At 34.6% G+C, this 27,015-nt stretch overlaps 1 protein-coding gene across 6 annotated transcripts in view; it reads left to right on the top strand.

The window, feature by feature from the left end:
- KIAA0825 (KIAA0825 ortholog) overlaps positions 1 to 27,015 on the top strand; it is a 414,587-nt gene that overhangs the window by 105,194 nt on the left and 282,378 nt on the right. For all 6 annotated transcript variants that reach the window (XM_007197441.2, XM_057539769.1, XM_057539766.1 and 3 more), the window contains 5 exons: positions 10,905 to 11,066; positions 18,657 to 18,751; positions 21,755 to 21,982; positions 23,165 to 23,430; positions 24,834 to 24,984. In XM_007197441.2, the coding sequence (XP_007197503.1) occupies positions 10,905 to 11,066; positions 18,657 to 18,751; positions 21,755 to 21,982; positions 23,165 to 23,430; positions 24,834 to 24,984 (902 nt within the window). The remainder of the gene's footprint in view (positions 1 to 10,904; positions 11,067 to 18,656; positions 18,752 to 21,754; positions 21,983 to 23,164; positions 23,431 to 24,833; positions 24,985 to 27,015) is intronic.

Below are 27,015 nucleotides of genomic sequence, written 5' to 3'. Positions count from 1 at the left end.
TCCAATGAAACTTTGTGCACATTGAAACTTGAATTTCATATAGTTTTCATATGTCATGAAATAGTCTCCTTTTAAAAAATTTTCCCACTCATTTACAAAGAGAAAAGCCAGACTATACCATAGCTCACAGAGCATACCAAGACAGGCTGTGGGCCAGATTTATCCTACAAACTATAAAGCCCCAATCTCTGTTAGAGGGGACTGTCCCCCCCACTAATCTCTCACTGCCTTTCCCTCTTTCTCCCTTTCCATCTACTTTTTTTTTTTTAATTGAAGTATAGTTGATTTACAATGTTGTGTTAGTTCCAGGTGTACAGCAAGGTGATTCAGTAATATATACATATCTACATGTGTATATATAGCTGAACACATATGTGTGTGTATATATATTCTTTTTAGATTCTTTTCCATTATAGGTTATTACAAGATATTGAATATAGTTCCCTGTGCTATACAGTAGGTCCTTGTTGTTTATCTATTAGTAGTGTGTGTGTTTTAATCCCAAACTCCTAATTTATCCCCCCCTTCCCCTTCGGTAACCAAAAGTTTGTTTTCTACATCTGTGAGTCTATTTCTGTTTTGTAAATAAGTTCAGTTGTATCATTTTTTTTAGATTCCACATTTAAGTGATATTATATGATATTTCTTTCTCTGTCTGACTTACTTCACTTAGTGTGATAAGCTCTACGTGCATCCATGTTGCTGCAAATGGCATTGTATCATCCTTTTTCATGGCTGAGTAATATTCCATTGTATGTATGTACCCCCATCTTCTTTATCCATTCATCTGTTGATGGACATTTAGGTTAGTTCCATGTCTTGGCTATTGTAAATAGAGCTGCAATAAACATTGGGGTGCACGTTATCTTTTCATACTAGAGTTTTCATCTTTTCCAAATATACACCCAGGAGTGGGATTGCTGGATCATATGGTAACTCTATTTTTTTTTTTTTTTAAGGAACCTCCATACTATTCTCCGTAGTGGCTGCACCAATTTACACTCCCACCAACAGTGTAGGAGGGTTCCCTTTTCTCCACACCCTCTCCAGCATTTATTGTTTGTAGACTTTTTGATGTATTTCTAGCTACTCTTATCTTCCTTTCTAATTTGTCACAACCGAGTTACCAACAACACTGGGCCCAATGCAATGCAAGTTGAATTCTAAAGTATTTGTGTTTATTGAACAGTTTAATATTTTTTATTATAATACAAAAATCAAAGACAACTAATATTTATATACGCAAAGAAAAACCAAGTTCAGTTTAATTTTTCATGTATTTTTTTATTTACTTTTTTCAATCAAAAGCAATATTTTCATGAAATAAACTGTAACAGAACAACAGAGCCCATTACTGGCCATTTATATCAAAATAGGTTGACAATCAACTCCTGATCATGTCCTCAATTAGTTTTTTATCTGTGGACTTTTCTTAGTTCTGAGTTTTTAATATATATTGAAACTAATGCCTTTTTTCTTGCCTGAAGTTAAATAGTTGAAGAGGGATAAATTTACTCTGAAGAGACAGGGGTGGCCACAGGAGCTGATGGTGACTGGTATGAAGCATGGCCCTGACTAGTCACCCCTATCCTACTTTCAGATGCTACTCTGTAGCTCTCTCATATCTGTTACCACCAGTGGTGTATGTCACATGGTTGCCTAGTGCATTATACGTACAAGGCAAATCTTTGTTGAGCTAGCAAGTGAAACCCACTTAAAGATTTTTTTCATAGCTCATAGGCCTTTTGAGGGAAGACAATATAAAAGATGATATTTTCCCAGGGGGCTCCAAAGTCTTATTTGAAGTTTGAAGGAAATATGACTTTGCCTTTGTGGCTGAATTAACTATTACTTAGGTGAGGAAGACAGCTAAAAAGGTAAAATACCTATAAAATTTGCTCAGTGAGGTGCTATCACACCTGGTAAATGGCTTCCCTAAGTCTAAGGCCTGTGCTACTCTCTGTTAGAAAATGAGCTCATGAGTACAGCTTTCTGGGTGGGTACAAGATATTGCTATTATCACCATATCTATCTCCTTTCATATTAACTTTAACATACCTTCATAGGCATTATAATTTGCCTACTGATAAAAAAAGTGTAAAGAGAATCTTACTCTGTATTTTTTAGTATAAGAGAGGAAAAAATGTTCAATCTCTTTTGAAAGGTTATGATTCAATTAGAAAATATATTAGGAAGCATACTCAGCAGGTTAGTCTTAACTTAAATCCATCTTTTTGATGATGGCATTATTTTTATGCCAGTGTTAAATTTTTTTAATTAATTTTTAACATGTTATATTAAAAGCTGATAATGTAACATCTCTATCATGGCATATTCTTTTAAAAAGTGAAATATCAATTCTCAGATACAACCTTAGACTACAGTAAAAATGAATTGTTAACTTAGTTTAAGATTTTTCTACAGGTTAATTTTTGGTCATGATAATAGAATGTAACACCTATGATAAGAGCTATAATTAGCTGAACTCTAGCAAAATTTGAGACTGAGAAAGGGATATTAGGAAGATATTTCATTAATAATATGCCATTAGCATACAGTACTTAGAATTTAAACCCCATTTCATTACACTAGAGATGTCTTTTTATTATGATGTTCTTTAAAAGGATCAGCATATCTACGTGTTTATAACTGGGAGTTATACCAGCATAAAACAAAAGTCAGCTGAGAAAATATTCAGAAATTTATCCTGGGTACATTTCTCAATTTTGGCTGAATTCAAATGTAAGCCATTCTTTGATTAGCATCTTCAAATAACAGTGACCACATCAGGAGTCAGATATTCTCTCTCATGTTCTCAGTCAGAAAAACAAAATAAGAAAGAGAGAAAATAGGAGAGGGACAGGAGTATTATACCCTTGGCAAATGAATGAGAAGTCTGATCCCTTGTTAATGTAATACTGACAGCTTCTGCCAGAGAAGATGGAATGGAGTGTGGGAGAATTTTGTTATCATTTAACAGTACATTTAGGTAACATCCAGTGGAGCCAGTGTTGGCCTGGGAATCATAAAAGGGTAATAATAGAAGCAGTTTCTTTTTAGTTTTTCTCATTGACCCAGAAGAATAGCTTCAAGATGACTTTATCTCCACCCTTTTCAGCCAGTGGTATGTGAAGCAAGGAGAGATTTGCTATGTGAGCCCTTCCAAAGGGAACAGCAAATCTCCATGTCACGTGGGGGCTTTGCGTGGGTTGTGAGGATTTATTCCAAACACAGTGACTCCCTCTGTCCCTAGGTCTACCTGTCTTTAGACCACGATTACCAATCCTGTCCATGGATGCAAAATTAAGCATAACAACTATCTTTGCCTGGAACAGTCAGAGAAAGGAGGTATAGCAAATGCAGATATGGTGTATGCTAGCAATTCAATCTATTCTAATAGAATGATTTGGTCATCGTGTCCCACTATCAAAGCAGTAGCCACTTGGTACTGATCTGTGTGTTTATCTAAATTCATGAGCAGGTAGAGGATTAGTTAGTTATTCCTCAGTTTATTCCCTCACCTTACCACAGGGCCTATGTCTTAGTAGGCAGAGAGTTGTCTCTGTAAATGTTTTGAGAACTTTTATCATATGGAAAGAGTGATAAGGAGATTATGAAGTAGAAGCTGGACCAAACCCATTCTTCTTGCAAAGGGAAGTAGACATTTCTAGAAGCTACAGTTCTCCTCAGTGGGAGGAAGACCCTGAGGCCTGCTCTTCTGACTTCTCATCAAGTCAGGCACACCAAGGCAGAGGGCCTTAACCAGGTTATAAATGAGGCCCTAAGGCCTCAGTGGATCGGGGAACCTCCTGGAATCATATGCCATTCTTTCTTGAGCATAGGTGCATAGCTTATATTAGCTCCTAAAAAAGATGATGACCACATACACATGAAAATAAAACCAGTGTTTTGAAGGGTTGACATAGCAAAGAAGCAGTGGAAGGTCTTGGAGTGGAGCTACCATTCAATTTTATGAATGTTCAAGCTTAGAGATGGACCTATTAAATAACAGTGATATTTAAAGTATTTTACAGTGAAATAGGTCTTTGATATATTGTTTATGGTTCTTACTCCCCAAAGTATTTCCTGTTAAAATTGACATACAACAGTTAATGTTAAACTCATTTAATATTAGTATTTTACTAAAGAAGCTTGCTTATGGTAGGGAAAAAAGCCAAACAAAATGAGTTAAAAACAGTTGGTGTTGTCTCTGACACTCACCAGTATGTATCATCCACTATGATGGATAATGGGAATGCAGTAAAGAGGGAAAAAATCTCTGCCTTTCAGATTAAAGTTGCAGGAGACAACTCCCAAACTAATAATTATAAATGACATAGTAAGTGCTAAAATAAAGATATGTGCAGGGTAAAATACGGAGGAACATGGAGAATAGGAAACTAAGCTGGCCTAGGATATGAGGGCAGGCTTCTCAGAGGAGGTGGTAATATCACACATTTATACAGCCCTTATTACCTCTCAGGAACTGTTCTAACATGTTAACTCAGTTAAAACTTATACACTATTGAGGCATAGAGAGACTAAGTAACTTCCTAAAAGTCACACAACTGGTAGGAAGCAGTGTCAGGATTTGAACCCAGACCCTCTGGTTCATAATTCCATGTGTTAGTTACTCCATTGTGCTACCTCTTGAGCTTCAGGTAGTGGTGCTAGAAATAGCAGCATGCCCCATAATAAAACATGGGGGAAGAAACAAAAGTAGGGAAAGAGCGAAAGAAAAGGGGAGTCCAACTTCCAGCTTCTAAGAGATAAACATTTCCTGAATTCACGTTCAGATTCATTTACCTTTTTGAGGCTCAGCTTTCCCTATAGTTCCTTCTCCATCCTCTCACCATATAGAAGAAGGGTCCTGACACTTATCTGTGGGGTATCTAAATGTCTGTTCACTGTGTCTGGTTGCACTTTCACTCAACTTCAAAGTTATTCACTTCCTCCTTTTAGTCATTCATTGACTTGCTCATTCGTTTACTCAATTTATCTTAAAGTTTTACCCTGTTTGTTTTGGGTAGTACATATGCAAGCTTCCTTGAAAGAGATAAGAAATAATAAATTCAGTCTGGAAAACTAAGGTGGAAATATTCTTTGTCTTTACTTCAAATGCTTTCCTAGTCATATAAATTTGAAAAATAACTAAAAGTTACAAAAATAATGCCATAGAAAGGGGGAAAAACAGCTTCAGTTTCTTCTTAGTGTATGTGACAAAAAAAGCAATGCCTGCAGGTCCTTCATGATTTCCATCTACTGACGAGGCTCCTGTAACAAAGAAGGGACTTAGTGTTTTCGTTCTGTTCCTTCCCCTGCTGTGCGGCTCCTTGGAAGCAGGTGCTCAAGAAGGAACAGGGCTCCTTCAGGCCACTGGAACACAGCAATGTGCTCCAAAGCCCCACCTGCTCTCAGAAAGTGACTTGGGTACTAGGAAAAGTACAGCTTGTTATTTGTTCCTAAGCAGTCTCTGCTGACTTCTTATTGTAAGACTGTTTCAAAAGTTCTCTTTACTGTAACAAATATCTTCCATTTGGATTATGTCATGAATTTCATCTGGAATAATGAGACTGTCGATAGCTTTGGTGTGTCACCTCTTCTTTACATCACTTGTCTGGTGGCATCAAGAATACTTCCTCACTGAAAATGGATCCATTTACAGTCAATAATAGGGTGGCTAGTGTTCGTTTTTCTTGGGAAAACTAAAATGTGCACCTTTTATCCTATTATACTGATCCACCAGCTTCAGATTATCTGATTTTCTAGCTTCTCATTTTCTCATGTATCTTAATGCTATTATTAACAAGAATTCTGTTGCTAATGGTTTTGGAAAATAATATGTGTACTTTCAGCCACAACCCACATTTTTATGTTCTGTCTGATTTAGCTGGACTTTGATATTTATTCCAAAAGCTGCTTTGTTGTAGATCAAATGTGAGACGCTTTAATGTCCCTCTAGATTTATTTTCAGTGTCCCTATTTTTGCTACAAGATAATGGAGTTAATATTCTAACTATTAGTTACTGGGTGAAAAACACTTCTAAGTATATAATTTATAGTATTATATATTCTTTATGAGTGATATATCTATACAAGTGTGTGTGTATGTATAAATATAGAGAGAGAGAGAGACAGAGACAAGAGACAGAGAGACAGAAGAGAGAGAGTCTATTTTTTTAAGATAACAGTTCTATGAATATCTGTGCATTTTTTAATGGTGGAATTTTTTTCTAAAGTATAATTGTATTTTTAAACACAAAAAAATTGTGTTTTAGTCAGTTGTATCAATATGCTTTATCAAGTTTCCACATCATCATTGTTTTTATATCTTTTTGCACACATTTTCTTTTTTAGAAATAATTTTTAAATCTATTTTGTCAAACAAAATACTAAAAAGAGTGTGTATATAATACTGTAATTATTTGTCCATTTATTTATTTATTGACTTACATCTTTAAATATTTATTGTTTTGAGGAATACATCTTAGGATTAAGTATGAAATCTTTCTTTGTTTTATATTTCTTTCTTTGTTAGATATTTCTAGGGATTTCATACCTTTATTTTTTTAACTAGTATTTTTGAGTGTCTACTTTGTGCTGGGTTCTTAAGATACTATAATGAATAAACTGGACATAGTCTATGGACTCAAGGAAATCATTTAACATTTGTGATGAGTGTGCCTAAAGAACTCTAACTATTCTTTAGGTGTTTTTTCTAGGAGCAGTTCTTCCTTTGCCCAGGGCAAATGTATAGATAAATAATAATTTATCTTAGAAATTCCCTACAAGCATTCCATATTTCTTCCAGAAATGAAAAAAAAATCATAAATAAATTTCTTGACCATGGAAAAAGTAGAGGGTTTTGTTTTGTTTTGTTTTTAATAGTTATTGTTGTTTTATACAATAGCACCTCTTTGGTTGACTTGCTAAGACCAAAATCCATTGTCTGATGCCTAGAGAGTGATTTTCAACCACAAAGGTTTTTAACTAGAGTTCATGGATCCCTCAGGCAGTGGTCTCAAACTTTCCTGTGCAGAAAACTCACCTGGGGCACTTGCTTAAAAGGGATCTGGAGATGACCTAGGGATTTGCATTTTTAATAAAACACAAAGTCCTGGACCATGCTGCCCTATGACAACAATGGACGGACTTCAGGTGGTTCTGTTTAGCCCTGAAACTATGACTACTTGAATTTTTTTCAATAAGAGGGTCTACAAGGATTTAGAAGACTTTCATTAGTTTCTCAAAGGAGTCTGAAAAATACCATGATTCTATTAGGAACAACAGTTTATAAGTGGAAAAGGGCAGCAACAAGAACCCACAGTGAAAGGCCTAACAATAGGGGGAAACACTACAAAGCAGCTATAAATACTCAAGTGGGACTGTAATCCAGAGCAGTGTCCCCTAAGCAGTTTGAGAAATTCTAGAAGTTAATAGATACGTCAGTAAACCAGTGTTCATTGGTCAAAAAAGTTTGAGAAACATTGTTTTTAATTTTTTTAACTTTATTATAGAAGTGAATAGACTTTATTTTACTAATTTGCACTGTGAATCACTTAAAAGAATCATTAGCATGTAGTAATTCCCAAACCTATTTGATCACAGAACCCTTTTCGAATGATTGTCATTTTGAGAAATGCCCTTTAACAGAGGGACAGACATTAGTCCCTGAGTGCGGCACAAAAATAAGTAACTTTCATCGTAACCTTGTCATGAAGGAAAATTTCAATTGTATTCTAAATCCTCTGAATAATAGAATAGCAGATAATTTTATATTTTAGAAAAAATTTTTATTAAAAATATATATAGAGGAAAAAACCTCAGCTATCTAGTTATTATTTACATGAATTTATTCATTGTTAGTTGATGGTGAATTTAAATAATGTCTTGCTCTAAAATGGAAACTTAGATTTTTTCTTTATAATTTTCTTGGGATTTAGGAGAACTTTGTATTTCCTAAGAATCATAGAGCTCATTCTACAATAAAACAACAATCCTTATTTCATGTATTTTATAACAATGATTGGTACCCAGCTAAACATATTTGCCTGTGTGTAAACAGATATGTCCAAAATTTCTTGAAGTAAGACAGTTCTACAGTGATTTAAAAAAAAAAAAAAAAAGGGTAAAGACCAGATTGGCTTAACACGGGAAGGCAAACTCCTGGATTGATTGTATCCAGATAAGAATTTATGGAGAGGTGATTTGGAGGAGAGGAACAAACTGAATCTTGAAAGAAGAAGGAAAAGGAGATTAATTTAGTGAAGGCAAAAGTAAAGGGAACTCCTGCTGGGGGAAACCCTTTCCTAGTGTGATTAACAGTGAAAAGTCTAAGGAACAGAAAAATAGGTATGCTTGGGCAGAAAGAAATCATGAGCTGAAGTGTGATGATTAAAACAAGTCCTGTGAGATAAGTTTGGGAAATTCTATTTCATCCTTTGTGTTTTATTTTACTTCAATTGGACTTTCACAAAATGAATTCATCACAAATTATTTTCCCCATAAATTAACCCTCAAGATGCGCCTTGGGAGAACACTGAGCTAATAGTAATAGCAAATAAGAACTACTAATTAATGGATCTGTATCATAATCATTGCTTTTCGGGGACAAAATGATTAGATTTAGGTCATACATATTATTCTATCCTCTTTCATTATTAAGTTATAATGATTCATGGATTGAAATAGATATGCCTTTCAATATTGTTACATTTCTGGAATACAAGATCCTTCTAAATCCAAGGCATGAAGGTAAGACCTTTTCATGTAGAATCCTCCAACCCTACGTATTTTTAAACAAGTAGCACTGTTAGGTCATATATATATCTATACATAATTCTGAGAGATTTGGGGGGGGGTGGCTTTTTTGCTTACTTTCTAAACATTCACAATATTTCCAATTTAGAATTGAGCTACACAAAACCTATGTTTAATTTCCAGCCAAACTATTAAAGAATTAGGAAGACTTCTTAAAATTTTTGAAAATTTGCCTTATAAACAATCTGGTTCCAAAAAGAACATCCTTATGATTTAGAAGGTTAGACCAGCCTCCATCTACAGGCCAAATGAGAATCAAGCAACAGCTAAGTGAATCATAATATATTTGTTCTCCTTTCTTTTCGTTTTTGGGTCATGATTTTAATGGCAAAACCTTAGTTATACATGATGATTGTACACGCTTGTGTTCTCTGGCATGCCTATGGGAGACTAGTAGATGTGAGTAGGGCTATTTAGAGATAGACTTTAATATATGTGGGGTTAGCATCAATGTAGAGGTGAAACCGTTTTTGTAAATACTTAAAGATTTTTTTAAGCATTTTTTTACTCTTTTAAGAACGGGACTAAATTCCACAGTTTAAGTTGGCTGACTGGTCTCTCTCATACTATCTGCAAAGATACCATGACATTTTTGGTCCTATATCATATGAAAGACTGTATCACATGGCTACAAATTTGATACCGACATTTTAAAGTTTCAGTTAAGCAAGTGGATAACCCATAAAATTGTTACATTTCTGGAAACTTCCTTCTAAATCCATGTGACAAAGGTAATCTTTTCCTCACATGGAATCACCAGACCTTATATCATTTCTAAGTAGCACTCAGTATTTTCTCTCCAAAGGCACTTGAAATGCTTACTTTCTAAGAGTTTACAATTTTTCCATTTTGTAATTAAGCCTCAAGACGCTTCCTATATACATGTTTTAAGAAGTGGCAATCAAAAAGGAAAGATTTTTTGTTTTTAATCCTTGAAAATTTGGTCAAAAGTACCGTTTAGTGAGGTCAGTCTTTTTCTCCATACTCTTAAGGAGTAGACGTTGTTTTTTTTTTTTTAATCATATTAAAATGGTAGTGTGACAACAATGAATGTCATTATGAGGGAAAAAAATCAATCTTTTGAGTTGTATTGTTCTTAGGAAAGCAATAGATATAATTATTTAGATGAAAGTTATTTTTAATTATGATTTCATGAATAATATAATCTAGATTCAATAAGTTAACTTGCTTCTTTTTATTGCTCTAGGAACAACACTTTTAAGGTCTTGAAGACATATCCTTTATCTAGTCTTTTTTTCTTTTAAATTTTTATTTTAATTTCACACTTTAAAAAATATCAGATTCCCCAAAAGTTAATATTTTACCACATTTCCAAATTTGCATTCTCTTTCCCGCTTAAAATGATTTCTCTTTCTGAACTGAGAATAAATCACAAGTATTTACCCTTATATACTTCAGTGTGCATTTCTTAAGAACAAGGGCATTCTCTTTCATAACCACAGTATAGTTGTCTAAATCAGAAAATTAATAGTCATGCAGTAATAGCATTAGATTGTAGATCTTACTCAGATTTCATCAAATTACCCTAATAATGTCCTTTATAATAAGAAAATAAAATGCTGATCATGTATTGATTTCAGTTGTCATGTCTTTTTAGATTCCTTTTGACTAGAACATTTCCTAGTCTTTGTGTTTCCTGACATGACACTTTTGAAGAGTACAGACCAGCTATTTTGTAGAAAGTCCCTCAGTTTAGGCTTGTCTGATATTTCCTTGTGACTAGATTCAAATTATGCCAGACCTTAAAAAAACAGAATTGTATAAGATGTGATTTTATAACGACAAATCACATTCCTGTTAATAACTCTGAGATTTAATATAATTATTTAATTGTCATGTTTGCATCAAACAGAATACTTATCTCCAGCTTCCCGGGGCGGGGGGGGGGGGGGCGGGGGGAAAGACTCTCCCAGGAGATTTTATATGTATTTACTAAAGAACAAACTTGGTTTAATTATTAAGGATCTTGTTAGTTTTGATGATTTAAGGAATCATTGATTATTCTAATATTGAATGAGAAAACACATAACATGTTCAATAGTATTGATCTGCTCTTTTCACAGTTACTCCTGAATGCCCACAGAAAGGAAGAAATGTTTTCCTCTCCTTAGATGAACTCGAGTTCTTATCACAGCTCATAAAATCCTTTTTGAAGTTGGAACAAAATGTTCAGGAATTGTTTGAAGAAATGTTTTTATGGCTCAAGACACCCAGGAATACTTCAGGTAATATGCTCTTCTGCAAATCTATAATTCTGTTTTTGCTTCCTGCTATTAAATCTATACCATTACCTGAAAAAACGAAAATACAGGACAGAATTCCTTAAATAAACATTAACTATAAAGCACACCATGAAATTACATTTTTATCCTTTATACATTGTAAATTCCATTGTTTTAATTGAAAAGCATCATAAGTCAATTTTGGATAATTGTCTTTAGTTAAAATAAGATCAATTATTTTTTTTTTTAACTCAAAGAAACACAGCCTGGCCTTTGGAAATACCAAGGAGACCGGATGGTCTAGTAACTCCTCTTTTGCCACTAGCAGCCTGATGACCTTGAGCAAAATATTTAGTTTCCTCAAATGACCAGTTTCTCATCTTTAAAATGATGATATAAGACTAAGTTAATTTTCTCTTTATTTTCTTTCAGTATTAAGTGCTTTAGATTCCAATATATTATGTAGGGTTGTGAGAATTAAATGATTTAGTGAATGTAAAATATTTAAAAGAATGTCTAGCATATCATAAACAATAAATGTGAGTTGTTACAATTGTAATTATAATTATACAATATGTTGTTTTTAGTTAGTCTCAACAAAATCCTTTTAAAGAAAACTGTGCCATGTGTGTTCAGATAATGTTTCTAACAATTCAGAGGCATAATGGTTAAGACATGTTCTCTGTTTTCATATCTATATTTATAAAGATTTTCATCTATATCAGAGTGGACTATACAAAGTTCTCTTTTACATAATACCACATGTCATTTTAAGGAGAGTAAATGTGAATAGTGGCTGCATTTGCAAAACAAAGTGAGGGAAGCAAGTGATTAAAAATCAATCTGCAAATTTCAAAACCTGATTTCTTAGTGAAATTTACATTTAGTTTAATATATTTACTTTTGTATTTCTTTATTTACCTAGCCTGGGTAAATAATGTTAGAAAAGTTATAGGATTGGAGTTTGTTTTATATTAAGCATAGGTTACTGGCCTTCTACGTTTCAGGTTAAGTTTAAGTAGCACTATTAAATTATAAAATAAATAATGTAGATTGTTTTTTCCAAATTTGGATATAATTTGAAGAAAAATGAGTGTGGAATATAGATTTCTGAATCTGACAAAAAAAATCAAATGGGAAAATAATAAAAACGTAGGACAGATAATATGAAAATTAAAAAATGGAATGAAAAAGTCGATTTATTAGGAGGTAATGTGAGCCCTAGAGGGTCTTCTAGATGGAACTAACTGGATCAAAGAGAGATCTGACTAGAGAAATATGATGTCCTAATTTTTGACAAAAATTTATTGGTGCCACAAGCAGTTGACACTTGGTGTTGGTACTCATCCATCATGCCCGGCTAAGATTTGGCATCTCTCATCCACATCTCTAGCAGATCTTTTCTGAGGTGTGGATCAAAACACAGAGTGAACTCCAGAGCATCTAGACCCCTATCCATTTGGATTCATCTTGTATTGGTCCTAGGCCAGGCCCTTGAGAAATAGCTCATTCTGAGAACTTTATTCCTCTTAAGGGCAGCATAAATTCAAAACTAGAATTGTGTTAGAGAGGTATTCTAAAGATATAAAAGTTCAATAGCCAAGAACTGAAGCAAAGATTTGACATACTGATTTCAGGAAAAAAGGAGAAAAAGAAAAAGCTGGTTCAACTGCACTGGATTGAGATCAAGCAATGTTGAGACTTGCCAGTGCTGTGTATTTGAGAGCAATAGTTATGATTATTGAATAAAATCAACAGAGAAAATATATAATTATGCCACAATATACTGTCTTACCCCCAAATTTGTCATCATATAAGCAGCATGGCAGATAAAAGCAACTTCAGTATCACATTAATAATAGTGTACTATAGAAACACATTTGTGGATTATCAAACATAGTAAGTGGAAGGAAATTTGAAGGACAGCTGTAAGAAATGTCTAAGTATTAGAACATCCTCTTGTGATATATGTGTTCTTCATTCATATATTTTTGTAACAAAGCCAAGATTTAATCTGCCATAATTTTATGTAAATGGATCCCTGAAAAGAATGATCTTGAGGGAAATTGTCAAGAAAAATCTTAAATGGTTTATTCAGTGTAGCCACGTTAATCAATTCTTATCAAAAGCCTTGGTTTCTTAAATCAGGAAGGAAAAGATTTCTTGAATGATTAAAAAAACCAAATGAATCTTAAGTTATCCTGATAGTTAATGTTTTGCTTAGAAATCTTGTGTGGGAGAGGATGGGGAGAAAAAAGATCAAGTCATTTGGTTTTTGGTGTATTTGTTTTGATTGGAACATATTTTGCTAATAAAGATCTTGGAAGGAGTTGCCTAGTATGTCTATGTAACCAAAACAATGTGATGAAAAGTAAGGTTTTTTTTTTTTCATTGTCCAGATGTTTTAAAAATATCCAGGTGCTTAACATCACATAGAGAAAATATAAAGATGATTAACCAAATGTTTTACTTTTTACTTTGATGTTTACTACTATAATGTAGATTTGGCCAACTTGGCAGTGCTTTTAGGAATTTGAATACAACGCAATAGATTTCGTAGAGACACAAGAAATATTTTCTGAGAAAGAAAAGATATTTAGTCATTATATTTATTTGCTTTTGTTTGGTCATGATTTGATGGTTTTCTATTTTGGTCATTTCAGAAAAATGATAGGACATTATTTCACTGTTATGGGATCTTACTGTATTTCTTTTAGGTGATCTTATCTTATGGAGTGGACTCGGGTTTGATTTATGGGGCACTTCTAATACTCCTTCAGAATAAAGCTGTTCTTCGGGCAGTTCCTCAAATTTTCCAAAGGTGGCATCTGAGATTTATCTAAACCAGGAGGTTTCTTGGCCCTCATTTTTCTTTAGCCCCAGCAATGACAAAAAGCAATGGCTGCTTCAATTGGATGTAAGAAGAACACTTAGGGTTTGTCTCAGAAGAATCAAAGATTTCAGATCTTCTGAAAGATTGTTTGTACTCTTAGGGGGTCTTAAGAGGGGTCAAATGGCTTCTAAGAGTTCCTTAGCTAGATGGTTAAGGGATTGTATTAGGGAGGCGTATGTAGTTAAGGTAAAGAGGCTCCTAGGGTTTGTAAAGCTCATTACACTAGGACTTTAGCTGTTTCTTGGGCAGAGAGGTCGAAGGCTTCCACATTGGAAATTTGCAAGGTGGCCACCTGGGCTTCTCTTCATACTTTTTCATAGTATTATCTCTTGGATGTAGTCTCTTCTACAGATTCAGCTTTTGGTGGGAGGTTGCTTGTGAGCCAGAAAAGAACAGTAAAGAAAAGAGAGACTTGTAGTTCTCACTTAGAGCTGCCAACAAGGCAAGTTGCTTTGTAGTGCACACAATGGGAGCCTATGAAGACCAATTTGGGTGTGAAAGTGGATGTCACAGGGAAGTACTGCCAACCTCTACTCTCTATGAAAGAAAACGGCAGTGTGGAAACTAACCAGAAGTGTAAAATGAACCACAGCGAACTCCATAGGCAGAGGCTGTTCAGCAGCTGGCATTCCTGTGACCCTCTGCCCTACTCTACTGAGGTCCTTAGTCTGGGCACGCTCTTAAAGAAACCAGTGTTGATTGCATGCAAATAACTATGTTTTAGAACGATGAGCCAAAAATGGGCTACCTTCTCTAGACAATGCTAATAAGTGTATAGAATGTCCAATATATTTTTAAATAGGTGAAATAATTTGTTAAATGTTCAAAGAGCTCATAAAGTTTGACAATGCCAAATTTTGAAATTGACCATTTTGAATTCCAAACAAATATAAAAATGCCACAATTCGTTAAAATCGTGAGATATCTTATTAGTCTAGATTCAGTGTTACTAATCCTGCCTTAAAATAATCCCTTTGGCTTCTCTGTATAGGATTAAATTTTTTAAAACGTTTTTAATTTGGAGGGGAAGATTATATTATACAGGTTATCATAATTGCTCAATAATTCTTTTTCTATCTTACTATAGAATTGCTCACCAGCAAAAGAAGTATTGGGAAGCTTATCTTATTTTTTAATTCATCTTGAAAACAGGCAGATGGTGTGTATAAACATCAAAGCGCATTATTTTGAGTGAATAAGCAGAATGTATTTGGGAATGAAATGATAAATATAAGATAGTTAACCTTTTTTATAAGTTTTAAACTATAGTTACACAATGGCAAATAGTTAGTTCCAAGAATAGATCTGCAAAGCTTGTGCTTTGAATTAATGTTATTTTTCCAGGGTGAATACCTTTTACATCAACTATTTTTATGACCTATCTGTAGAAAAGTAAAGTGACATTAAGAATCCAAGTGTTTCCTCTTAATGTCATTGACAACTTGATCTTTATTATTTTTTTCTTCTTTAAAAATATTTTCCAATAATAGTCCAGGCATATAGTAAAACTTTTAAACAGGATAAAAGGATATATGGTTAAAATTAAGTCTTTTTCCACTCCATTTGTCTAGTTTCCCTTTCCAAAGGCAACTACTTCCATATACATCCCCATGTTAAAATAACACAAAATCTTGTCATACTATACAGAGATTCTTGTTTTTATTAACAATTATGTAGAAACACCCCATATTCAGAAAAACAGCTGAACAGTTTTCTATTGGTGCATGTACCATAATTTAATCAGCTACTCATTAATAGACACATAGGGTTGTTTTTTCCTCTTCATTTGCTTCCACAAGCAATGATATGGCAAATTTACTTGAACTATGTCTTATATGTCCTCATGTATATCTGGACAGTAAGTTACTAAGGTGGAATTGCTAAGTAAAAAGGAATGATCATAGAGAGGATGAAAAGACAAAACGTAGACTGAGAAAGATATTTGCAAAATACATATCTGATAAAGACCTTGTATCCAAAATATACAAAGAACTCTTAAAATTCAACAGGAAAACAAAAAACTCAATTTAAAAATGAGCAAAAGATCTGGAGAGCTCACCAAAGAAGATATACAGATGGCAAATAAGCATATGAAAAGATGCTCAGCATCGTATGTCATCAGAGAAAGGCAAATTGAAACAAGGAGATACCATTACACTCCTACTAGAGTGGCCGAAACCCAGAACACTAACACCACCAAATTCTAGCAAGGATGTGAAGCAACAGGAACCCTCATTCATTGCTAATAGGAACGTAAAATAGTACAGTCTCTTTGGAAGACTATGTGGTTGTTATCTCATAAAGCTAAACGTTGCCTTATGTGATCTAGTAATCACACTCCTAGGTATTTATGCAAATGAGTTGAGAACTTATGTCCACACAAAAACCAGCACATGAATGTTTACAGCAGTTTTATTCATAATTGCCAAAATTTGGAAGCAGCCAAGATGTCCGTCAGTAGGTCAATGGATAAACTGTGCTATGCCAATACAATGGAATATTGTTCATTGATTTAAAAAAAAGAGATATCAAGCCACACAAAACATGGAAGAAACTTAAATGAATATTGCTAAGTGAAAGAAGCCAATCTGAAAAGCCTGCATACTATGTGATTCCAACTATAAGACATCCTGGGTAAAGCAAAAGTATAGAGACAGTAAAAGATCAGTGGTTGCTAAGGAGAGTGAGGAAGGGAGGAGAGGTGAGTAGGTGCAACACAGGGGATTTTTAGAGCAGTGAAATTAATCTGTGTGATAGTAATGGTGGATGCATGACACTATGCGTTTGGCAAAGCCATAGAACTGCACCACGCAAAAAATGAACCCTAACGCAAATTATGGACTTTAGTTAATAGTAATCTATCAATATTGGTTCATCAATTGTAACAAATATCCCACACCCATGTAAGATGTTAACAATAGGGGAAACTGAGGGCAGGGGGAGAGGGAATATATGGGAACTCTGTACTTTCTGCTCTATTTTTTCTAAAAAGCTAAAACTGCTCGAAAAGCTAAAGTCTATTAATTTTTTTAAAAGCTATGGACATTGAGAGAGAGTTACAAGCCAGTTTTTCATATCCAGTTCAATTAACAGTATTTTTGTTATGCAGAATTGTTTTATGGCTTCTGTGTCCTTCTGAAAAGTCTCTACCTTGTATATTTTGGGGAAAAAATTCCATATTTTCTTTCATAGACTTATAGTTTCATTTTTCTTTATTTAAAGATCTGCTTAATTTGGATTTTATTTCAATATTGAGATTGATCCTTATTAATAACACTAGCTTCTGCAAAAGATGTAATAAAATGCAAGCCATAGAGAAAGCATTTTAGGTTAAATGGTATAACACTGATCTAAAACCTTGTCTGTGTTGTGATGTATGTTGAGAAATGAAGCAGGATTCCTCAACTGCAGGCCATGGCCCCTTGAGGATCATGAACGTGCTTTACAAGAGGGCCTGGGAATCTCCAATAGCACGTGTGAGTGTGTGTGCGCGCACACAGTCATACTGTGCATTTTGGATGAAGTGTTCTGTCACTTTAATCAAGTTCTATGAAGTGTTCACAAATCCAAAGTGATTAAGAAACACTAGAGTTGGGGGAAACTTTTCCTCAGAATGAACTCTGATAACATTTCTCAAAAGGTTGTTGCTATCGCCTACCAAATGGAATATTTACCTTTTGAGAGAATGTTTCTGTGGATTGTGTTACTTAGGAATCATTCATGATTAAGCTCATAGAACCATATTTAGAAAAAACAAACAAAAATCCCACATATTTTCTAGATGACTATATTTGTCAGAAGCCCTACCGATAAGAATCACTGATACTTGGAGATTTGTTTGCCCAGGACATAAAAGAGAAACTGACTCTTAAGATTATTAAAATAAAAGAAAAATTAATCATGCTATATATTTCGTCATCATATATCAAGTCTAAGCAAAACCAAAAGATAATTGCTAAGTCATTCATATTGAATTAAACTATAATTAATAGAACCATAATAGAAAATGGAAGGATCTCTTTGGCATATTTATTCATTACATTTTTGTAGATCTGTATTTTTCCCATGGAAAGAATTTCTTAATTCTGAAAAATAAAAGTTGAGGAAGTATTTCCATTTTAGAAGCTAGAGATCATTTCTTACCTGTCTCAGTGTTTGTATTTTTCCAATGACTTATTGATAATCTTATTAGAAGTATAATTTTTCCTGATATGATGATGTTTATCCATGTGCTTTTGTTCTGTCTTGTTTCAAAAAAAGAAATATTAATGTGCTAAAGAACACCACTGGTTTTTAAAGCAGTACTTTAGAATTTAGCTTTTTCAATGAACAAAGAAATTGATATTTACTTTGTATTGTTAACTTATCCTACATTATTAACATGAAAATGAATTAATGACAAAAGGATCTGAATTTTACAGATTATGTATGCATATACATCAAATATGAATATAAATAACATAAATTCCATCAAGTTGTATGCATAGAAAAGAACTCTATATTTTGATCCTCTCATTATTGTGATGGCAATATCACCCTACATCTTGTTGACTGTATTCTTTGTATCTTGATGTGTTTCTATGTGTGTGTGTGTACTATGGATAGAGCTTTTCTATGTAATTAATTTTAACCTGTTAATCACATCTAGTATGGTTTGTTTTTCTTAATGTAAGTTTGTGTGTTTGTTTTCTATTGCATAGAAATTTTGGAGACATCCAACAGAGAAGTTGTAATAGAGAAACCTAGAACAAATGAAACCAGTATTCCTTCAGAGCAATTGCTATCAGTAAAAGAGGTAAGTGAGGAAAATGGGTGGTGTTTTTTTTATTCATATGTAATAGCATCATCATTTTTATATGACTCCTTTATGAATCAAAATGTCTTGAGTTTTACCCTTTGCCACTAAAACAATAATTCCTGGTTGAAAATTGTCTTATTAATTTTGATGAAAGTTGAATTTAGTGGGAACACTGCTCTGCTGCACAGTGTGTTCCATGCAAGGAGTAGGGAGCTGGCAGTGAAGAGATCTTTGTTCTCATCCCACTCGGGGGTCTACACCTTGAGAATCTGGACTGTAGACAATTGTTGAAAAGTGAGAAAGTGGAGATGAAAAAGGAAAGAGGAAAGAATAGTTTGAACTGGCCTCTTATTTGAGTGTGCCCAGCATGCCCCTGTTTGTTCTCAGATCCATTACCACTCTTCCTCTGCTCTGTTCTGTATAGTAGAGAAAAACCTCTTCCAGGCTTTCTTGCTTTCTGGACCTGGGTAGGTTTGGCCAATGAAAAGCGCTAAGGGAAGATTGGAGGGTAGTTCTTGGAGAGAAACCAGAGGATTTCTTCCCCTTGCTCTGTTTTAGAGAACATCTCCAGGAGTAGCTGTGACTCCTTCATTTCTTCCATGCTGCTCCCCACACACAGTCCTCTCTCTGAGGTTTCAGGTCCACCTGGAAGGTCGGCCTCCTTCACTGGTGGCCCCGGGGACTACACTTCCATAGCACTGTTCCCATTCTTTGTTCCTCCAGCCCTAGGAGTGGTAGTAGCTAGTGGTAGTAGTAGTAATAGTAATAAAATAACTGTCTTGCTTCATAACCCATGTTTGGCTCCTCAAATCTTCTATCACCTTAGTAATTAATACCTTACATTAAAATTCTTCCTTTCAAAATACCGAGAGTGGTTTCTATTTTCTGAATGGATCTTGACTGATCTAGTAGGTAAACCTTTAAAAGGCAAAAGAACATAGAGTTTTAACAGAGTTTCAATGTAGAAAGCAAGGAAAATAATCAGAAAAAAAAGCAAAATTATACATTATGTTTTAACCAAAAATCAGAGTAGATATTAAGAAATTAGCGTTAGGTAATAGAAGAAAGGGATTTAGTGGGTAGCTCCTTTGTACACAGAACAGAAAACTACATTATTTCCTCTACTTTTTTCTTTGATCAACTAGTAAATCCTCTGTATTTTAACTGGAAGGTGTATGGTTCCAAACATCAGATGGGAAGGGTAGAAGTAAGCCAATGATATTTTATGTAAGTAAATAGACTTCTAGGAGGAGATCTGAATAGTAAATGTTTTCAATTTTCTTTTTAAGATCAGCTATTAACGTGCTTGGTTTTCCATATTTTGAAAAGAGAATTTAGGAGGTAGTATAATTACATATAAATTACCATGGGCAAAGGTAATCATCATGGCACGCACGCACGCACAAAAAGTCACTGTGACCATGGCAATTGATGGCAATTTTCCCCATAATGTATTGCCTTGAATGCATAAATGAATGATTTTAATGAATAGACATGCCCTGGTGGGGGAACAAAAAGCAGAGTTTTATTGTTGTTGTTGTTGTTTTTAATTTTTATGAAGGTAGGTTCCTTTTTATATTTCTATCATAAATGCGTCCCAAGAAAATACTGTTACAGCACAGAACTACACGCATGGCACTTTCAAAGTTTCACTTATGAGAAAAGAAATTATATGAGCTGAGTAGATTCAATTATTGATTCATTTTATGTAAAAATAAAATGAAAGTTGTATCTTTAGGCAGGCCCTATGATGTTAAAGGTCCAAATAAACTTTAGAAAGGAAATTTCAATTACATCTTAATTATAAGCATAATGAGAAGGAGAGCCACTTTTTCTGATTATAGAGTTATGGGATCATAGAATTTTAGCTCTAGAAGATGAATCACCTTTATTACTTTGTACTGCATGTATATGCAGTACAAAAAAAAGCATTAAATTAACGCTTAGTGGGATTATGTATACAAGAAAATTAAGCTAATGATCATCATCTCAGTAATTTTAGACTGAAAGGGATCGTAGAAATCATTCAGTTCAGCTCTTTTATTTTTCCAACAAAAAACTTGAGATCCAGAAAAGTAAGTAATTCAGTTAGGAATATCAAGCCTAGCGTCTTCTGAAGTTGGAGTAGGTAAATTATTGCTGTAAACAAGATTACACTAAAACAGGAAAAGTTTAATCCTAAGCATAGGTTCAGCCTACTATCCATAATGCTTTTATACTTTAGAGAACATTAGAGGACTTGAGGGAAATATACATATGTAAACATACTGCCACATGAGCCAAAGACCAAAGAAAAAAAGAAAACACCGCCACCCTCCACCCCAGCCTCTCCCACTCCCCACACACAGAGCAATGCAGATCATTTTAATTCCTCATTTTCTGGAACAAAAGTAGTGCTGCTTACCACTTTGTGGGTGGAGAAACTAAGTAAAATTCTAAAGAAATAAAAATCTAGGAACACACAGTGGTATATTTTCTCTGAGAAATTTATTTCTTATTGCTATTTTTTTGGCTTGTCTGGATTTCTGAGAATGAAAAAGAAATAAAAGATTGAATATTAAATGCTGTCTTATGTTGCAATGCTTGTTAACAATAAACTATAAAAAAAGACAATAAAAATCTAATATAGGCTTTATTAAATATATTGAATTTAAAGGCTGCTTTATGTGATAAATAGTAAGTGGAACTTTCAGCTCTCATAAAGATGGTTTTATTGAACTATATTTAAGAGATTAAATTTTGAAAAAAAAAGTTTTTGATTAAATCCACTGATGAATTAAAATGAAATGACAGTATATTACTGTGTGTAAAGAATGCACACGTTTTTGTATATTGCTTTATTCACTGGGTAATATTTTTAGGTTGTAAGAATGGCTTTTACAGTTTATCAAAGAATACCTACATTCAACATGCTGAATGAAAGTAATACTTTTATATCTATAACAATAGAACACTTGTTGAGTTAAGATGAATATAACTTCATATAAACTTATATTTCAGGCTACTCTACTAAATTTTGGCTGGAGAAGTGCATTTAAAGAAGTGTCTCTTCCCATGGCACATTGTATAACAACAGCCATTGAAGACTTTTCCACAAAAATTCTCCAACAGGAACAGAATGAAAGGTCTTCAGCTATGAGCTATGCTTTGAACCTTGTAAATGTCCAGCAAGTTTGGCAAGATAGCCGTGCGGTTCCTGAGGCAGACCAACCAAAGAAAATTGCAAAGGCAAGTATCAAATGAAATCCTTTCAAATTAGATTGGCATATGAGATTTTTTTTTTTTTTCATATACGCCATTGCAAAGGGAACCAATAGAAAAATGATGGAGTCTCTTGGGAAACACTTGGCACTTGACCCAGTACCAGTTTTCTTCTCTGGTATCCATGGGCCACTGTGCTAGCAAAAAGGACTTATACCTGCTGCCAACTTTTTGCTCCATGAATCTGAGGTAACTGAAGAGAGGGCCTCTGTGACTTCCTGGGGGGCTGAGAAACTGCTTGTTTGGGTTATACCTTTGAATGACTCCAGGAGAAATTTAGGAGGTTGAAGGAGTTACTGTCTTTTATTGTTTTGGGCAACTTTTAAATCTTTATTTACACCTTAGTGACCATTCCTTTAACATCAGTCTTACATCTGTGTTTTGAGAGTCATGGAACATACTGAGAAAATAGGAAGTAATTACGGAAATAGAGAAATATAGTTACTCAGCATTAAGTCCACAGTGAGGTCAGCAACGTATCATTGAAATTTTTTTTTTTTAATAAATTTATGTATTTATTTATTTATTTTTGACTGCATTGGGTCTTTGTTGCTGCACGTGGGCTTTCTCTAGTTGCAGCGAGCGGGGGCTACTCTTCGTTGTGGTGCACTGGCTTCTCATTGCAGTGGCTTCTCTTGTTGCGGAGCACAGGCTCTAGGCGCGCGGGCTTCAGTAGTTGTGGCACGTGGGCTCAGTAGTTGTGGCTCGCGGGCTCCAGAGCACAGGCTCAGTAGCTGTGGTGCACTGGCTTAGTTGCTCCACGGCATGTGGGATCTTCCTGGACCAGGGCTCGAACCCTTGTCCCCTGCATTGGCAAGCAGATTCTTAACCACTGCGCCACCAGGGAAGCCCCGATACATATTTTCTGAGTTCTATTAACTAAAAATAAAAGTAACTTAAAGCTATTTCATGAGTTTTTCATAATGTCTCTCTGGTTTGACGGTTATATACAGAGAAGCATCATTTTGGTATTTCTTTATTTGAAATAAAACATTTTTCTACAACAGAGAAATTGATTATTATAAAGTTGTGTCATTATATTTATGTTTGATGCCAAATTCATTATTTTGGAATTTAGCTCCCCTGTACATAAATTACACGGTGCTGTCAGAATACAAATAACTCAGTGCTACATTTATTTCTCCCTAGTTTTGTTCTGACATCATGGAAAAACTTGACACAATCCTTCCACTGGCTCTGGCATGCAGAGATGATTCTTTTCAGGAAATTAGAGCAAACTTTGTGGAGGCCTGTTGTAAAGTGGCAACAGCTGTCCTGGCCAGACTGCAAGAGAGAGGCAAGGAGGTTCCTTCCAAAGCACCCCTGAAAAACTTGCACATGCTGCTCTCCACGGCGGTGTATGTCTTCCAGCATTTTATGCAATATGATAATTTGATGAAAGAAAATACTAAGAAGTGAGTGTCATTTATATTAAGTTGATGGCCATTTTTAAAGTAACATGTAATCTTTGGATATCACAGAGGTAGAATTTTGATAATAATATTTGAGAAGAAGAAAATAATAACATGGTGAATTATTTTCATTTGTCTTGACTAGGAAATGTCAAAAAGGTAGAGCATGGGGTGTATTAAACCAGATATACGGATAGTAAGAAGGATAGGTATTCCCTCTAAAGGCCCACTCAGATGACCCTTGCATTTCCCATTCTCTAAACTGGAGCGACTATTTTCGGCATGTTGTTATGACATGACCAAACAAACCCTCTCCATTCTGTAAGGCACATTGTACTGACTACACTGAAAAGGAAAAACAAACTTCTTTTTGTCACACAAAACAATATTTGTGGAAAATGCCCTTCTCTTTTGTTCCTAGGCCAACTAGATGTTAGGAGCAGGCATAGAGAAGAGATGCATTTCAATCTATTTTATTGACGAACGTAAACATATTTCAGAACATCCATTTAATAATAAGCTATCCTTCATATTTGAAGAGGAAGCATCTGGCAGTCATAATTTTCATGTATTAGTAGTCCAAAAAGACCAAATGTTTTCTGGATAGAGAAGAAAAATGACCAGAGGTATTATCACATGGTCTATCTGGCTGCTCTTGTGCTCTCTTTAGAAGAGAGCACAGTCCCTTGCAAAGGGAGCATGTAGACTGGGCAGTCCAGTGTGAGCCCAAGAATCTAGTCTATATTCCTTATTCAGCCTTTGCAATCCCTTAGTAGTAATGAGAGGAAGCACAGAGTGTACTAAAAATAGCTGAAGATAAAAGTAAATTTGGCTTGTTGTAGGATATAACTATGATATTTCTTTAATTCTCTTAAGTAGTCAGATTGTTGAATTTATAAACAAAATGTGCCAGCAATCACTTTATTTCTGTAGAATATTGTAAAACAGTTTATGAGATAATTGACATCTACAAAATTACAATTTTTAAAATAAAAAGAGTGTGTTTGTGGGATGTGTGATAGCTTTACAAAAGTTGGTTCTGACAAATGCATGTTTTTCTCTATAATAACGATAACCTAATGCCTAAATAATGCACTGATCTCTAATAATAGGCTTACAAAGAATACTTTTATTTTTGAATGATGTATTGACAATGAAGTTTGTCTCAAGCTGAAGTGCATATTTGTGGAACAGCAGATGTACGTTTTCAAAGGACTTGCAAAACAAAGGCCAGCTTTTTTTTTTTTTTTTTCTTTTTGGAAAGTGAATGTGGATGCAGACTTCAGCATTAGGAGGAAATGAATGATTGATATCTAATAATCAAAACCATTTGTAGTACTGGAGATTGTTACCTCCTACTGCACAGGCCTTAAATCTCTGTCTCTTTGATCATTCCCTCTGAACAGACCCATATTCCTGGTACCTGTCCAACGATATCAGGAATTCATCAACACTCTACAGTTTCAGGTTACGGACTACTGCGTCAGAGTTTGTGCTACAAGCATTTTACAGGATGCTGAGAGCCACCACTGGGATGACTACAAAGCTTTTTATGAGGTGTGAAGTTAAGTTTACTGTCCCTCATTTTTTACACAAATATGTTTTACTGCCTACCTGCTTTCTGGCTAATTAGAAACATGAGCTTGGCAGTACTGACACACGAAGGCTGTTAGGATAATGTTTTTTAAATATTGAATCTGTACTTAGAAAAACACTGTTTTTAAAAACCTGAAATAATTAGAACTCTCCTTCTGCTTAAAAGTAAAAATAACTTAATTTGAGCTGCAGTGTTTCAGTGCTATATAATAAGTTGGAATATAATGGGGTACAATGAAAACTCAAAGAGAAACAATGCCAAAATACTACAGCCTTATATTGTTTTCAAATGGACCAGTTATAGGTATCCTTGCATTTTTTTCTTGTTATATGTTTCCATCTGTGTTTGATAAATATTTTTTATTAAGCAGCTTTATTCTTTATACCTATTTTTTCCTTCTTATTGTATGTTCTTATGAGTGTGCTTTAAGACCCATCTGATCATTTATAGCTTACCTATTTTCATTTAACCCATGTTTTGAAATCCCAAATTTCTACTGAATTAAAGCCTAATGATTCCCAGTGCAAACAAAGCCAGGATCAATTAAAATTATTCATCATCAGGCTTCATTAGTTTTCCTTCCCCTGAATCCCATTGATTATACATAACCCACAACTCTTGAAATCCCTTGAAGTTGACTTCAGGGTGGGGTGAAACATTATATCTATGGAGTATTGAGAAAAACAGAGTGGAGTTTTATTCAGTGAAGTCACTCCTGTCACCTTCCTGACACTGAAGGTTCCAGTGGCTCCACTTATGCCTGAGTTATTATCATAATAAATGTTGTCACAACAGAGAGGAGCAGCTTAGAAGCTTTTTAAAAGGGATTTCCACTTTTTCTAAGACGATTTCATGGGTCTTAGAAAGGGTCTCCTTTAGAGGCCCTTCCCAGATACATTTTCTTTTTGCAAGAGCATCCATATAGGGTTTTCCAAACCTGACATACTTTAAACAGCAGTGAGCAGGAAGAAAAATGGAAAGTGGTAATGGTGCAGCTGGTATCCTGAGATAAGAATAAAAGTGTCGGTCTTCCCCTCTCCTGGCAGCATCCCAGCTCCCTTATGTGCCTTGAGGTAAACAGAGAGGTTGAACATGAATCCATCTCATGTTTCAAACTATTTCAATGTGTCAGTGTACTAATGAGCGATTTTATGTAATGTTTCCATTGAAGAACAGCTCTCTCACTGTACGTCCAACATAGGGGTATTATGTTTCCTCATGCAAATTGGGAAGTAGAAGAGTTGTACAGTATAAATAATAAGTAGATGCATTGAGAACCTGTTATTGAAGTTACCAAGTATTTAAAAAAACAAAAACAAAAACAAATTACCACATAACATGCAGCTCTTAGATCTTATGACAAGAGTTTAGCTTCTAAAACAGAAATAACGAGATAGCTACCCTGTGATTACATGGTACTGTAGCTTCCATATACTTAGTTACATGGTCAGTAGTTACAATTTAATTGCAGTTAGTGGTTGTTATTTATGCTCAGAAAAATAAAGTGATACTGCTTTTCTATTTACCAAAACTAAGAACCTTCTAAAAATAGCACAGATGCTAAGTTGTTTTGGCAACTGGAGTCCCTGACATGGTTTTATCCCGTTTACTATACCCTTCTCTCCTCCGCTCCCCCATTATTCCAACTGATTTGTGAAACAGGACTAGTATGTTTTTGGCAGGGCTGTTTTTAGAGGAGAGGAGATGAAATCTGCGTGACTGGAGGGGAAGGGTAGGATAGAGATCTCAGGGGAACCTATCGCCATGTGCAGAGTGTAGTAAAGAAATAGTGAAAACATTTATAAAGATATGGAGCAATATTTGCTCACATTTTGTGATATCAAGTGAGCCCTAGATACATCATTTCCATTTTCTAAACTGTCAGGTTGAGAGAGCCAAAGAGTTCAGTATCTTTCTGATAAGGTTCTGGTCAGATGGCACAGTGGATGTTCAAATTACATGTTTAAAATTAAGCTTTTAGTATAGTTGAC

Source organism: Balaenoptera acutorostrata, chromosome 2 (assembly GCF_949987535.1).
Source record: "Balaenoptera acutorostrata chromosome 2, mBalAcu1.1, whole genome shotgun sequence".
Taxonomy (NCBI): Eukaryota; Metazoa; Chordata; class Mammalia; order Artiodactyla; family Balaenopteridae; genus Balaenoptera; species Balaenoptera acutorostrata.
Note: the sequence above shows the minus strand (reverse complement) of the source record. Positions and strands in the feature narration are given on the sequence as shown.